The sequence below is a fragment of the Carassius auratus genome, chromosome 42 (assembly GCF_003368295.1).
Source record: "Carassius auratus strain Wakin chromosome 42, ASM336829v1, whole genome shotgun sequence".
NCBI lineage: Eukaryota > Metazoa > Chordata > Actinopteri > Cypriniformes > Cyprinidae > Carassius > Carassius auratus.
In genome coordinates this window covers 2,219,981-2,236,487 of record NC_039284.1, presented here as the reverse complement: position 1 = coordinate 2,236,487, position 16,507 = coordinate 2,219,981, and the positions used below count along the sequence as shown (strand labels likewise).

Sequence of the window (16,507 nt, the reverse complement as noted above, 5' to 3'; positions counted from 1 at the left end):
AAGTTGTTTCGCTTTCACAACCAGACACAGCGTCTATCCAACATGTCAACAACAATACTACAACAAGAATAAAAGGTACGCCTTCTTTCTTTGCATGAACATCTGGGTGTAATTATGCAAATCTTCCCACATAGCGATGTAGAGATGTGGGGCCGTGTTAGAATGAGACGTTTTAGGGGATTGTGGACGAGTCTTGACTTTTATAAAGAATATCTCTTTTGATTTGAGACTTTAGTCTTTGCATTTTTATAGATCTTCATTATGCACTAAGAGCTTGTAACACTCCAAAGAGAAAGAAAAAAATTAAATTGCATCATATGACCTCTTTAAAACGAGTACGTCTTGGACAAAAGACACTAAAAAGCTGTGTGTTACATCAAACATGATTTCTTGTGATTTCAGAAACATTTACAGTAACCTTTCATGTCATCTTTCATGCCTAAATATTACCTGTTACTTATTTTTATTATTATAATTTTTTTAATGAAGTCAATTGCATAATTCAGTCAAGACAATTCAAAATACAAAAACATCTGGAACAGCAGCTTTAATGGTCAGAAGCAACTAATATGGTACAAAATGTGTGGTACAAAAGAAAAATAGCTTAAACTAAAAGTTAATATGGCATAATCCTTTCTGCAGACTCCAGATACAGTATGGAAAAATACTGATATAAAACACTTTCAATGAAAACAAAATTACAACTAATGTTGCAATTTAACTGTGAAAATTTGTGATTTATACAGTGTTTAATCATATTTGTTTCCATTTATTTGGCTCATTCTCTCATCTCTCAGTGTATCCACTGGTCCAGAACAATGCTGTGATCATGAACCTGTGTTACCATATTTCCTTACAAGAAATACAAAAAAAAAAAAGAAAGCTTGAACAATTTATTACCCTTAATTCAAAACCCTTACTTTCTTCGGAATAATAGGTTTCTGTGAATCATGAAAAGGAGATTTCTTTAACAACAACGCTTGAGCTGTTATTTTTAATACCCCCCCAAAAAATTAAGAAAATTTTAGAAAAACTTAAACAAAATCCAAAGATTTCAAAATGCAATAACCATTTGGAAAAATATTTCTGTTACTATACCCATCTAATGTACCACAAAAGCACAATACCACAAATGTAAAAGATCGGTTCGATACGATTCACTGGTGTCTCGGTTCGGTTCGGTACGGTTCGGTACGTTTTAGATACAGCAAAAAGAAAAAATTGGCAGATGCATTTCCTTGATTTAAAAAAAAAATATATATATTGATTAAAACTAACGTTTTTTTTTTTTTTTTTACATTGAACAATGATGGAGCTATTCTTTACCCATCTTCTATGGTGTTTTCTTAGCAGCATACTGTATAAAACAAAAACAGCTCCTTATAAAAAAAAATGAAAATGTTATATAATGTAATGTATATGGAACTCTATAACTCTTTATATTGAGTGTGTTTTTACTCAATTGGTTCTCTATAGGGCTTATGTTTTTTGGAACAAAGCAGGAATTACGGTCTGTCTGAAATGGGCTCGTGAAGGAATATTGTAACGGGGCTTAATTACATTAAGCATGTTCTTAAAACCTGCGTTTTCCACTATAGGCACTCGCTCACTCAGTATGCACTGAAGGCTCGTTGCAAAATGACTAAAGGGTCTTTCACACAGGACGCGGTACGCGCGGCGCTGGACCTTGGGCTCAGCGTTGCCCTTCAGATACAATGCAATTTGCGCTGCACTATGCCAAGAGCAAAGTAGGTGGAGTTTTCAAAACTGCCCGTGCATACGTTCTATTTATAACAGTTTGTCTATCTAATAACGTGCAGGCCTGTTAATTGTATCGTACTGCTCAGGAAATTCCGACACCGTACAGTAGGCTACTAGTCCATTTTGATTTCCGTGCTTGTTTGGATGCCCCGATCGATTGGTAAAATGCACCCAAACACCAGACCTGTTGGTTACTGGAGGATCTTCTATTTCTGGTCTGTTAAATGCATTGGCCATTTTGCAACGAGCCTTCATCGCGCACTGAGTGAGCGAGCGCCTGACTGAGTAGACTAACATAAACATATAAGCTGGTGTTTTTTTCTTCTTCGGGGGTGTCAGGGGTGTTGCCTGTTACGTAGTTTGGGTTATTGGGCTACCTTGTTGAATGCATAAAATTATATTTCACAATTTTTTATTTATTTTCCAAATATAATTGATTAGTCCAACGAACCGTTCAATACGAATACGCGTATTGTTACACCCCTAATATATATATTGTCACGGGAGGAGCACAAGACAGACACAGTGGGCGTGGCGTCAGGCCTCGGAGAGGCTTTTATTAACAGAAATCATAAAACAAAGGGAATAAGTGGCCAAAGGGGAAAAGTGTCCAAAATAACAGGGGATCTGGTGTCCTCGTCGTGCTGCGGGGTTTGTGTAGGTCGGGCAGTGTTCATGGAGGAAGGGTCCAGGCAAGGGGCGGAGTCCGGCGGCCGCACGCGCTCCCCTCCTAGGTCCGGGGCGCGAGGGGCGGCGGCTTCTCCTAGCGGCCGCGTCTCTCTCATTGGCCGCGGCGCTGGTAGGGGATGGACGGCCCGGCATCCTGGCCCGTCGGCCGTGTAAACGGGTGCGGTTCTCCTCCGGATCGCGGGTCCGGCAGCTCACGTCTTGGTGGCGCGGGAGTCCCTCAACGCTCCCTTCCTGGACCCACGAGGACACCAGCGTGCATGCACGGGGAAGAGACCGGTCTCCTGAGGAGAGGCGCGTTGGGCTTTTAAACAGCGGCGGTAATGAGGCTCCACTTCCTTCAGGTGTGCCTCATCACACGCCGCCAGCCCTGACTCGTCCAGCGCCCCTCCTCTCACACACCCACTCCAGTCGGGAGCCTGGTGAAGGGCGGCGATTTAGGACGGGGTGCCGGTGACAATCAGGGAGGAGGCAGCTGACTCGTCACATTCCCCCTCCCAAGCGACATCCCCGTCCCCAGGGCGCCACCCACACGGGAGTGCTACCATCCTCAACCAGGCTCCAAACGGTCGGAGTGGGCGGGGCTTCCTCTCCGGGCGGTCCTCCCTCTCGCAGCACACCAGAACAGGGACAGAGAAACCGGGTTTTAGTGACAGCCTCAACCAACCACAGGGTAAAATGACAATGGAAAAGTCACTTACCCCTTGTGTGGCTGGGAGGCTGTCCCCAGTTTTCCTCCGTCCCAGTCTGGGTTCTCACGAACGTTTGCAAGCGAGAGGGGGTGACGTCACCAGACGTTTCCCAACTGCGCTGTCTAGGCTCCGCCTGCCCGCATTCTCCACCAGTGTCACGGGAGGAGCACAAGACAGACACAGTGGGCGTGGCGTCAGGCCTCGGAGAGGCTTTTATTAACAGAAATCATAAAACAAAGGGAATAAGTGGCCAAAGGGGAAAAGTGTCCAAAATAACAGGGGATCTGGTGTCCTCGTCGTGCTGCGGGGTTTGTGTAGGTCGGGCAGTGTTCATGGAGGAAGGGTCCAGGCAAGGGGCGGAGTCCGGCGGCCGCACGCGCTCCCCTCCTAGGTCCGGGGCGCGAGGGGCGGCGGCTTCTCCTAGCGGCCGCGTCTCTCTCATTGGCCGCGGCGCTGGTAGGGGATGGACGGCCCGGCATCCTGGCCCGTCGGCCGTGTAAACGGGTGCGGTTCTCCTCCGGATCGCGGGTCCGGCAGCTCACGTCTTGGTGGCGCGGGAGTCCCTCAACGCTCCCTTCCTGGACCCACGAGGACACCAGCGTGCATGCACGGGGAAGAGACCGGTCTCCTGAGGAGAGGCGCGTTGGGCTTTTAAACAGCGGCGGTAATGAGGCTCCACTTCCTTCAGGTGTGCCTCATCACACGCCGCCAGCCCTGACTCGTCCAGCGCCCCTCCTCTCACACACCCACTCCAGTCGGGAGCCTGGTGAAGGGCGGCGATTTAGGACGGGGTGCCGGTGACAATCAGGGAGGAGGCAGCTGACTCGTCACAATATATATATGTATATATATATATATATATATATATATATATATATATATATATATATATATATATATATATATATATAACTTAAAACACATACTCTTAACATGTGAAGAAAACAATACAATTTACCATGATGAACTCACAGAAACTGAAAATAAAAAGTTTGCTGAACCCTTCAGTTACATCTGTTGAAGGTTTGACATCCAAAGCAAAAAGACGAGAAACAACAGGATGTGTTTTTTTCTCTAATTAGAAATTATTTGGCTAAACTGTTCGGAAAGGCATGGGGTTAAGCAAGAATGGGGAAAAAATGTAGTTACCATTTTTCTTTTTTTTTCTTTTTTTTTTTACCAACTATGTACTTCTTTTACAGGAACACTATGAATTTCAAGGATTTCACTGTGGAAATAGCTATAAGTGGTAGATATACATTTTCAAGTGGATTAATATGCAAATTAATACTGTGGTTTACAAGTCATTATTTCTGAAATGACAACCGAGTTAAGCAGAGATAATGTATCTAATTTTCCCCCCACGTTTCCAAACATACATTTCTGAGGTTAAATTATGGTCATTTTAGACACATTCTAGGCAATCTAGTAAAGTGGTAATGTAGACAAATTAAAGGCACAAAGAAATATCTCAAAAGGAGAACGAAAGCATGAAAAAATACATGAGAAAGGAGTCACTGCACAAAGCTGGACAAAGGGTTTAGGCAAGCTGACATTAGTGAGTCAATAGCTTAAGCTGTATGATCCAACTGACCAGTAGTGAGGGCTCCGCGGAGGGCCGGTTGGGGGTCTTTTTGATTATGTCCTCTTGATAAGGTATGGTGGCGCTGTTGTGTAGATCTGCACTGACAAGAAACCGGCTGTTCCTCGAGTAGTCGATCCCATGAGCAGGTCTTTCGGCTGTGAACTTGTTAGACGAGCTGGGGCCCGGGGCCTCCTCAGCGATAGTTGGTATGCGTTCGTTGCTTAGGTATCTGTACAGAAGATCTTCACCTAAGACCAAAAGATTAAAAGATGCATGTAATGTTTTCAAAGCCCTAGAGCAAATTCATGTTGAATATATTTTCATGTAATGTATATTTTATTTTAATGTAATATTTCATGTAATACAATACAATACATTTTAACAATATTAAAATACTGTAATAGCTTACAGGGATTTTAAGGTATACATTTTTATTAGTTTGTTTCCAGGGAATCAGATCTATGACCACGATGCTACCAGCTGAGCAAAATAAACATCCTGCTACATGTCCTTTTTGGTATCCTTATATATGTCATGTAAAGGTTACCAGCTTTACAAGCTAAAAAGACTTGATTTGGATTTTGGTTAGAAAACATTTATGTTTACTGTGTAACACTGGATTGTAAGAGCATTATTGTGCTTTAAGTAACTATCTCTATGTTAGTCTATGTTAGTTTTTGGAGAATATTGCATTCTGTCTTTTTCTGAATTCAATCCTGGGTGCTTTTTTCTTCAGTTAGAAAATAAGCAAACAAAAAAACACATAAATTCTCCTTTTGTGTCTCTGAGGCCTCTGAAGTTGTTAAACTGGATTGGTTTGAATGTGTTATGTACCTTTTTGCCCCTGTGTCCAGGGCTTTGCATACAGGTCTGCCACGCTCAAACATGTATCTGAAGGCATTGACAGAGGTCGTGGTTTACCTGTGTGTACCACACATACATACACAAAATACATGTAAACATACAAGAGGACATAAAAAATGAGTTCAATTTAAGCTACACTGTAATCATGAAATAAAAATGGATGAATGTGAATCTGAAACATTTAAATCTGATTTTTTTTCTGAAATAATGACCTTGTGATGAGGATCTTCCTCTAGGACGCATCTGTACATTGACCTCAACTGGTTGAATAGACAGTTTGTCATAGTCGGCAATAGTGAAGTGTCGTTGGCGCTCCAGGTCCAGGAAGGAGTTTGGGGACTCCGAACCTTTAGGTCTGGCATTAAGGCTTGTGTATGAGCTGTTCTGTATTTCCCTGATACAGAGGACAAAAGCTTATTAAGCAGGAATAAAAAAAATAAAAAAATAAAAAATACAGAATCATGTTTAAAGGAATAGTTCACCCAAAGATGAAAATCTTGTGAAATGAAAAGCTGCGTTTGTAAGAAACAAATCAATCATCAAGGTGTTTTAAATCGAAACTGTTGCTTGATAATCTATAATAAGGCTTCCTCCAGTGAACAAATCCATTCCCTGTTGTCCTCTTACATCAAAATCCCATTACATATTTGTGTAGAACTGTTTTGAAGCTTGATCTGTGCATATTTCACTCAGAAGACATGACAGCAATATTATGGATAGAGGACTCCTTTTAACCTTAAAAACATCTTAATGGTGGATTTGCTTCTTAAAAACACGTGGCTTTTTGCTTCACAATACTTTAAATTTGATGGACTGGAGTGGTGTGGATTACTTGTGAATTATTGTGACATTTTTATCAGCTGTTTGGACTCTGATTCTGATGGCACCCATTCACTGCAGATGATCCACTGGTGAGCAAGTGATCTAATGCTAAATTTCACCAAATATGTTCTCATCTAAATCTTTTAAAAATGACCTGATGGTGAGTACATTTTCAACTAATTTTCATTTTTAGGTGAACTATTCTTTTAACTTCTTAGGAGTTAAGTTCAGAAATCCAATGGAAAAGTGATGGAGTATAATAACACCATTGTGCTTTGATACATCCCATGAACAGAGAATTTATCAGAATCAAAATACCATGATATTTATGAGGTATTACAATGCTACATGTTACAACAGAACATTCACAATGTTTTTTTTTTTTTTTTGACAACAGCATTCAGTCTGACCGTGGTGTGTAAGGCACTGATGGAGGTGGTGGGATGTACAGGTCCAGTATGGCTGGCTTGTCCTTCCTACTGCAGAGTTTGACAGAATTGTCTGACTGACTCTTACTAGGAGACGTGAAGCTCTGTAGAACATAAGAATTTTATTTTTATTTTTAATGCATCTCTCTGCAAATATCACTAAATAGAGTAAAAAAAAATCAATTGATATATTATTGAAACTGTATTTTCATAACAAAAAAAAAAGATAAAACAAACAATAGATCTATTTCTGAATCAATTTTAGACATTTGTGTGACTCCAAAATGTCAAAATACCTTTAAATGTTTCAGATTCACATTCATGAAAAGACAATGCAGAAAAGCAGAGCGGATGTGGAGGAAGACGAAACTTGAAATTCACTATAGCATCTATAAAGACATCCTTCATGCTTTTAATGTGAAACTAGCCACAGCTAGACAGAACTTCTTCTCAAACCTTATAAACAGTAACTTAAATAACACTCGTACTCTTTTTGCCACTGTTGAGAGACTGACAAACCCCCCAAGTTAGATTCCCACTGATATGCTATCAGACAGCAAATGCAATGAGTTTGCTTCTTTCTTTTCTGAGAAGATCATAAATATCAGGAAGGCGATTAGCACATCCTCAAGTAATGCAGAGGTCAGACAGATTCGGCCAAAATATCAAAAAGATACTATGTCTATTTTTGAAAAAAATGATAGCAAAATTCTGGAAGACACAGCAACTAAAATCGTCAACCTGTTGTCTTGACACACTTCCCACATCTTTTTTCAAAAGTGGCTTGACTGCTTAAAAGCAGATCTCTTAGAAGTGGTGAATGCCTCACTTCTTTCTGGGATATTTCCAAACTCCCTAAAAACTGCAGTTGTTAAGCCCCTCCTGAAAAAGACCAATCTTGATAACACCATTTTGAGCAATTTCAGACCAATATCTAATCTTCCTTTTATAGGCAAAATTATAGAAAAGGCTGTTTTTAATCAGCTGAACAAATACTTAAACTCAAATGGATACCTGGACAATTTTCAATCTGGTTTCCGACCGCATCACAGCACAGAGACAGCACTCATTAAGAAAATAAATGATATTCGCTTAAATTGTGACTCTGGCAAAATATCGGTGCTGGTATTGCAAGATCTCAGTGCTGCGTTTGACACTGTCGACCATAACATACTACTAGAGAGACTGGAAAACTGGGTTGGGCTTTCTGGGATGGTACTTAAATGGTTCAGGTCATACTTAGAAGGGAGAGGCAATTATGTGAGTCTAGGAGAGCATAAGTCTAAGTGGACGTCCATGACATGCGGAGTCCCACAAGGGTCAATTCTTGCACCTCTCTTGTTTAGCCTGTATATGCTTCCACTAAGTCAAATAATGAGAAAGAACCAAATGGCCTATCACAGCTATGCTGATGATACCCAGATTTACCTAACCTTATCTCCAAATGACTACAGCCCCATTGACTCCCTCTGCCAATGCATTGATGAAATTAATAGTTGGATGTGCCAGAACTTCCTTCAGTTAAACAAGGAAAAAACTGAAGTAATTGCATTTGGAAACAAAGATGAAGTGTTCAAGGTGAATGCATACCTTGACTCTAGGGGTCAAACAACTAAAAATCAAGTCAGGAATCTTGGTGTGATTCTGGAGACAGACCTTAGTTTCAGTAGTCATGTCCAATCAGTAATTAAATCAGCATACTATCATTTAAAAAACATTGCAAGAATTAGATGTTTTGTTTCCAGTCAAGACTTGGAGAAACTTGTTCATGCCTTTATCACCAGCAGGGTGGACTATTGTAATGGGCTCCTCACCGGCCTTCCCAAAAAGACCATTGGACAGCTGCAGCTCATCCAGAACGCTGCTGCCAGGATTCTGACTAGAACCAGAAAATCTGAGCATAATCACACCAGTCCTCAGGTCCTTACACTGGCTTCCAGTTACATTTAGGATTGATTTTAAAGTACTTTTACTCGTATATAAGTCACTAAATGACCTAGGACCGAAATATATTGCAGATATGTTCACTGAATATAAACCTAACAGAGCACTCAGATCACTAGGATCAAGTCAGTTAGAAATACCAAGGGTTCACACAAAACAAGGGGAGTCTGCCTTTAGTTTTTATGCCGCCCACAGTTGGAATCAGCTTCCAGAAGAGATCAGATGTGCTAAAACACTAGTCACATTTAAATCTAGACTCAAAACGCATATTTTTAGCTGTGCATTTATTAAATGAGCACTGTCAAATGTCCGAACTGATTGCACTATATTTTCAATGTTTTATTTTATATTATTTTATTTTTATGTAAAATCATTTTCTAACTGTTTTTAAATGTCTTAATCATTTTAAAAGTTTTAAAATTGCTTGTTTTATTTTTGTTATTTTTCTTCATGATTATTTTACTTTCTTTTATGTAAAGCACTTTGAATTACCATTGTGTACGAAATGTGCTATATAAATAAACTTGCCTTGCCTTGCCTTTGACATTTTGATTACTCAAAATATGCATTACTTTTCAAAAGGCATATATTCAGTGTGCTTGGAATCAGCATAAAAATGTATTGAACTTAAATCAATATTCACATAAACCCATCGCAATAAATTTTATATTTCGCTACATGTGCCTTTTGGCAAATTCTAAATTAAATATAGATGAATCCTTAAAGCTATAAAATGATATTGATTTCCTCTTTTTCTTTTGTTCTTTGATGAACATACATCATAGCAGCTGGGTTATTCGGTTATTTTAACCGGTTTTAAGAGCTGCTGAACATGACACAGATATGAGACACATATTTTCTCACAACTCTTTACCTTTTCTGACCAACTTCAGGTACTAAAGTCACCTCCGTGAAAAGAAATAATCACCAAAACTATGCCATTCGTTTGTGCTACGTTTGTGCTGATTTGTGCCACAAAAATGAACGTTTGTACTGGTTTGGTGTTAGAGATATTAAACATTCTTTTTTTTTTGACCATGTGACGTCACTCTCCACCCCATGTTGCCCAAATTGCTCCAAACCAGCTCGATTTGTGCCCGTTTGTGCCATTAAATCAAACACTCTATCTATTTTCACTTATATGATCATCTGAGAGTTGATGACTGTTAAACCTTTATTATTTATGCACCTGAGGCACGGGTGCTTTCCAGCGCATGTTTTTGAGAGGTGCTGGGGTAAATCCTGAGGTTCCTGTGGGCCTTTTCTTTAAAAGAAGCACCACACTTTTAGGGTCCTCTCTCAGCTTGGCCACCAGGTTCTTCAGCTGCCAACCCACCTGGAGCAAACAAGCACAAACCCATAAGTATTACCAAAGAGAGTTCTGTTTATACAGATGCAGGCTCTTCAAATTGTGCATTGAAAATGGTTTCAAACCAAATCTAAGTCACCATTGCACAAACCCTTTTCAAATATGCTAAATCAAGACTGCACATTGGAGAAATTAATCCAAAATAGCAGAAGGAGTCGGAACCAATTGCAAAACAATAATAACAAAAACAATAACAATAAATATTTCATTCAATGCCAAAATGTATACATGAAAAAAGTACCAATATACAATAGAAAGAACTTGTGTACAGTAATACTTACCACTGTCTGCTGGTTGACCTGGATGACTTCATCTCCAGCGTGGATCTTGCATGTCACATCAGCTGGGGACTAGAGGGGAAATTCTATGAGAATTTGTTTTCTTTAAATATTGATGTTTCTGTCAAAATCATTTGAAAATTTTGTGAACAAGACAAAATCCCAGCCCCCATCTCTAAGTATTAATAATAAACTAAGTTATAATCAAATAAAAAAAAAAATTATTAAAAAAATGTGGTAAAATTGATATTACCAATGAATCAAATCTCCTTTTCTAATGCCAGAAATAGGCATCAACATAACACAAAATAGCTACATGTAAAATGCAATTAAACCTGAAATTTAAAACATGAAATTAAAAGCATGTCTTCTTAAGAAGTCTGTACATTATATATAAACATGCTATAGAAATGTGTAATTTTTTTATTTAATGTTCCTGTTTTCCTTGAAGAGCTTTCCATGTTGTGGTGCACTGCAGTTCATCTTACAAATCACTTCATGAAATATGACAACTTGGTATATGCTTGTTATTCTAGCACTAAACAGCATCTAGAAACTCAAGTATTTTTGACATGATCTTCATCTTCTATAAAAACTAAACTAAATGGATTGGAGAAGAGAAATGAATAATGACTGCTGTACAATATGTTTTGTACACAGCAAAAAAGATGTTTAGAAGAAAAGCAATAGTTTCTTTGAGCAATAGTTTTATATTTTTGAGCAATTATATAAAAGTGTATATATAATAGCATTTTGCATATATATATTTTTGAGCCTGAAGTGAAGTAACACCATACTCACAATTCTTGCTCTGCATGTAACTCACACACAGGTGGACCATTTATGCTGCAACACCCAGGGAGCAGTTGGGGGTTCGGTGCTTTGCTCAAGGGTCTCGTGGTATTGTCAGCCCAAGACTCGAACCCACAATCTTAGGGTTAAGAGTCAAACTCTCTAACCACTAGGCCACGACTTCCCCGCTACAATTTGTATTCACTTAAGTTAGTTTGCATGTGTTACAGAGTACAGATATCTTTGATTCTGTAGTGTTCTATCATTGGATAAAGTCAAAATAATTCACTTCAAGAGTTGCAGCTCATTGTCTGCAAACTACTACTAATAATAAAAAATTAAATTAAATAAATCACCAAGTTTCATAATGTTCCAATGAAGTTATTCCTGCCGGCCCGAGACTTGAACTCACAACCCTTCGATTGCAAGTCCGACTCTCTAATCATTAGGCCACGACTTCCCCAAAAATGACCACATTAGGAAATCAATGGGATACAGGGCAAAATCTAAAAATACAGATAATTTTTTTTGTGTGTGTACCATCTATAAATCAGCCATGCAGAAATAGCACATTGCATTCAAGGTTTGAAACTCTAAAACATCAAGACTGTCGACACACTCACATTTGAACTGGTGTGACTGTAACACTGTCCAAAGTTATATAAGAATTTGTGTATGAAAAATTGTTATAAGCATTATGTTATATCTAATAAAATGTTAGTAACAAGGGAATTCACATCCTTGTATACAGTATATTTAAATATAGGACTATACAGGAATCCAGTACAACAGCAGTGAATCATCACTTGACTCATGGGAATTTAGTTTCAGAAAAGTGTTGTATGATCTTGACATTACTGTCTAGAATATCAATCATTAAAAATGGACAAAATTCAAATTAATTAATTTGTTCAAAGCCCCTGGGAACACAAAACCTTCCACTCTACTTGACAGAGTATGATTGTACTAGTGTGCTAAAACTCATTAAACAAGTTTAAACAGGTCACAAAAAGTCAGGGCCCTACTAACAGGGAACATTCTCTCAACATTCTACAAGATTCTCTCAAAGTTATGAACAAATGTTAATAGAATGTTTGCATCTGGTCTTTAACAATGTTCTCAAAAATATTTATATTTTTTTTGTGATCGCTTACGGATTCTCATGCACAGCTTAACAAGATATCACACAAGCAAGGATCACACAAGCAAGAGTGTTGTTGTTCAGAATAACAGAAGCATCATTTTTGCATGCTATTTAATTTTTACAGCTTTACATTTTGTAAAGCTCCATGCATTTGGGAATCCAATCTAAATACAAAGAATGAGCAAATCTGACATCTGTAGTAGCCCTTCCAGACATTGCTCAGTCTATTAAAGGTGCTGTAGGGAACTTTTGTAAAAAAATATTTTTTTACATATTTATTAAACCTGTCATTATGTCCTGACAGTAAAATATGAGACAGATAATCTGTGAAAAAAATCAAGCTCCTCTGGCTCCTCCCAGTGGTCCTATTGCCATTTGCAGAAACTCCATCGCTCCCGGTAAGGAACAACCAATCAGAGCTGCGGTCCGTAACTTTGTTTGTGTTCAAAATGTAGAAAAATGTATATAATAAGCGAGTACACCATGAATCCATTTTCCAAACCGTGTTTTTGGCTTGTCCTGAATCACTAGGGTGCACCTATAATAAGTGTTTATATTCTGACTATTTTAGATTGTTTCAGGGATACCGCGGCGGAGTAACCCAGTACCTTTGTGATTCTTCATAGGCATAAACAGAGAGAAGTAGTTCCGGCTATGTTCTTCCGCAAGACGCAAGCAGTTCTGTTTATTAACCGCTAGAGCGTCAAAAGTTCCCTACCGCAGCTTTAACTGAAAGATGCCCCATCTACTTTCCATTATTTTGCTCATGTAGACTGAACACAAAGGCTTTCGTCATTGGAGCCCTTACTCACATGTTCAGTGGTGCCAGTGATGACATGAAGTCCATCGAAGGTGGATTTTATGTACATGCCCTGAGTAACAGGAAGGCAGAAAGAAAAATCATGAAAATGACAGAAAAGGAGAGACAGTAAACTCTATACATTTGGCAGTGAAAAGAGATAATTTCTTATGTAGAAATTTCTGATTGGTTATGGCAGTTTTTCACTAGTGCTTTCACAAGTTCACTCGTGCATTCACATAATTTTCTGTAGTTATGCCAGTTATTTTGTAGTTATTTTGTGTATTTTTCCAATCTTCTACCCGTAAAAGTACACCAGAACGGCAGAAAAAACCCGTGACTTCCCACCCGTGAACTTGTACTAGATCAATGTACTCCCAGTTCCGAGCTCTGACGTCACGTAGCCCACAAAACAACAATAGCAGCCCCTACGGATAATATTGCATACGGATGCAGTGTTTATGCAAGTGGTACATGGTGAGAAATAGACAATATAACGTTGCAATAAAATGTATAATTTAATTACAATTCCTTGCGCTCACAAAGCGTTCATGATTTAAGGGCTCAAAAACATGCCTGGAACACAGCATTACATACAAGTTGTAATATTATGTTGTATATATTTCAGAATGATAGGTTTTGTTTGATTGAGTTAAATTTGAGTTAATTAGTTTTCCTGTGTTCATTCACTCTTCAGCTTTAGCTAATGAAGCTCAAACGGCAATGGCCCACAGACGTAGATGTATCGCCTTCGATAATGAACGCGATATTGCGTAGCTTGTCAGTGAACTACGGTTCTGGGCCCGGTTCCCCAAAACGTTCTTACCGCTAAGTAGTTCTTAACCTATTCCTTAACCTCTCTCTTAACCTTATGGCACGATTCCCAACATGTTCGTACGCTAAGTATATCTTCTGTAAATCACACTTTCGTAAGGTTGGTCTGGACCATTCGCAAGCTCTCTTTTAGCGTTGTTTGAGCTCAAGACGCTATTGTTGTCACAGTGTCTGGTTTGTGTTCCCTGGGGATCCACTAGATGTCCTCCTTCCCCACGGTGTCTGTCACTTCATTAACCACATTCCTCACATCTCTGCCTAAATCATTGCACCCAGCTGTTACTGGTTATCAATCATTACACTCTGTCTATTCCCCATTAGCCATTGTCTCTCCCTGTGCATATATACCCGGTCTGTCTTAGTATACAGTATGTCACAGAGTCCTTGTTTAATTCATGTCTGTCACTTATCGTGCCCTTGCCTTGCCTTGTGTCCGTGTTTGTTTATGTTTTGGATTTGTTGGATATCAACCCCTGCCTGGACTGTTTATTCTTTGGATTGCGCCTTTAATAAAGACGTACCCACAATTGGATTTTTCTCTGTGGTTTCCTGTATTCCGGCGGTGACAGAAGGACTCCGTCACACAAAGAACCAGTGGTATGTCTGCTTATGTCTCCTCCCCAGCCACAGAGCTCTCAACCATGGCCCCCCTTCGACCCCGGGGCTTGTGTGGGATGGATCAGAGCCACCGTCTCACCATGGCGGACGGAGAGGGGAGAAGAAGCGCATGTCCGCCATGGTGGCGCCACTGCCCATGATGGCCGCTAGACCAGTGCCACGAGGCAGGATGGACGCCAGCACAGCGCCACAGCACAAAGTGGTCACCAGTCCAGCACCATGAGGCAAGATGGCCGCCAGTTCAGCGTGAACGCCCAAGATGGCTGCTGACACGTTTCTGGATTATTTCTCCATGCTGTCAAAGATCCTAGAGACTCCCAAAACTGTTCACGTCATGGCTGCTGAGCCAGCGCCACAGCCCAAGATGGTCGCTAGCCCAGCTCCACAACACCAGGTGGGCGCCAGCCCAGCACCACAACACCAGGTGGGCGCCAGCCCAGCACCAAAGCACAAGATGGCTGCTAACCCAGCGCCAATGCCCAAGATGGCCACTGGTCCAGAGCCACGGCCCAAGATAGCTGCCCGTCCAGAGTCATGGCCCAAGATGGCCGCCAATCCAGCGCCATAGCACAAGATGGCCGCCAGCTCAGTGTCACGATGCAAGATGGACATCAGCCCAGCACCGCAGCATGGGATGGATGCTAGCCCAGCGCCACAGCACAAGATGGCCGCTATGCCCTTTTTTGGTGCCCTTTTTTACATTACTTCCCCAGCATATTTTGTATCTAACTCTCTCTCTTTCTGTTCATTGTAGATAGGTTGCTTTTTATTAAAAACATAAACCAATTGCAATCAATACCGCATTAAACAGAAGTAACTGCAGCTGCTTGCCAATCAATTCTGATTGTAAAGTACCTTACCATTAATATAAAAGTGTATTATATAATTTTAAGTCGTTAAACCCATGTCAAGAAGTGGCACAAGTGGCACAATGGGATAAGGAGGGTGGATGATTAGCGAGGGATACCCGGTTCGTCGCATAGTGAGAACAGCTGAGAAGATCATTGGTGTCTTATGTAACCCGTCTCACCTGTAAAGCCCTCTGCATTACAGAGATCTGCCTTACAGGACCTGCGGACTGAAGGACATTTATCATGCTGTCAGGAAGCTGAATTCACTCCCGACCTGGTCCCTCCCCCCCTTTTTTCCCCATGCACCACTGAACTCTGGACCTCAGCTACAAACCCACCCCACGACACCCAGCTCCCACATTCCCAGGTCCTTCCACCCAACTAACACACTGTGACCTGCACCAGACACGTTGTGCAGCATTGGTCTGCTCACTACCTCATTCAGCATTCAACCACCTCTTCTGTCAGTTTAAATAAAGAACTGTTCTCTGAGCTTTTTTTCACTTTTATCAAACTGAATAAGCTGTTTTGCACTACAATTATCATATCTGCACTGTTTGTTAACTATATCTGCCTTGTATCTTCTTTTATTATAATTTTTTTTTACATTACCTTATTTGTATATGTTTATAGTTGTATTTTATATTTTACCTGTGTTTTATATACCGTATTTTCCGGACTATAAGTTACACTTTTTTCATATTTTGGCTGGTCCTGCGAATATAGTAAGGTGCGACTTATTTATCAAAATTAATTTGACATGATACGAGAGAAATGAACCAAGAGAAAACATTACCGTCTACAGCCGCGAGAGGGCGCTGTATGCTGCTCAGTGCTTCTGTAGTCTACCACTGAGCAGTATAGTGTGGCTGTAGACGGTAATGTTTTCTCTTGGTTCTTGGTTCGAAATAAATGCGACTTATAGTCCAGTGCAACTTATATATGTTTTTTTTCCTCATCATGACGTATTTTTGGACTGATGTGACTTATACTTAGGTGCAACTTCCAAAAAAATATGGTATATAAATACATGTATAAA

General features: G+C 40.1%; 1 protein-coding gene across 4 annotated transcripts in view; it reads right to left on the bottom strand.

The window, feature by feature from the left end:
• Nucleotides 1–16,507, bottom strand: part of LOC113060405 (connector enhancer of kinase suppressor of ras 3-like) — a 120,888-nt gene that overhangs the window by 40,770 nt on the left and 63,611 nt on the right. For all 4 annotated transcript variants that reach the window (XM_026229296.1, XM_026229294.1, XM_026229295.1 and 1 more), the window contains exons 7-13: nucleotides 13,179–13,238; nucleotides 10,434–10,502; nucleotides 9,973–10,119; nucleotides 6,822–6,943; nucleotides 5,802–5,983; nucleotides 5,560–5,646; nucleotides 4,735–4,973 (exon numbers count right to left, since the gene is read on the bottom strand). In XM_026229296.1, coding sequence (XP_026085081.1) covers nucleotides 4,735–4,973; nucleotides 5,560–5,646; nucleotides 5,802–5,983; nucleotides 6,822–6,943; nucleotides 9,973–10,119; nucleotides 10,434–10,502; nucleotides 13,179–13,238 — 906 coding nt within the window. The remainder of the gene's footprint in view (nucleotides 1–4,734; nucleotides 4,974–5,559; nucleotides 5,647–5,801; nucleotides 5,984–6,821; nucleotides 6,944–9,972; nucleotides 10,120–10,433; nucleotides 10,503–13,178; nucleotides 13,239–16,507) is intronic.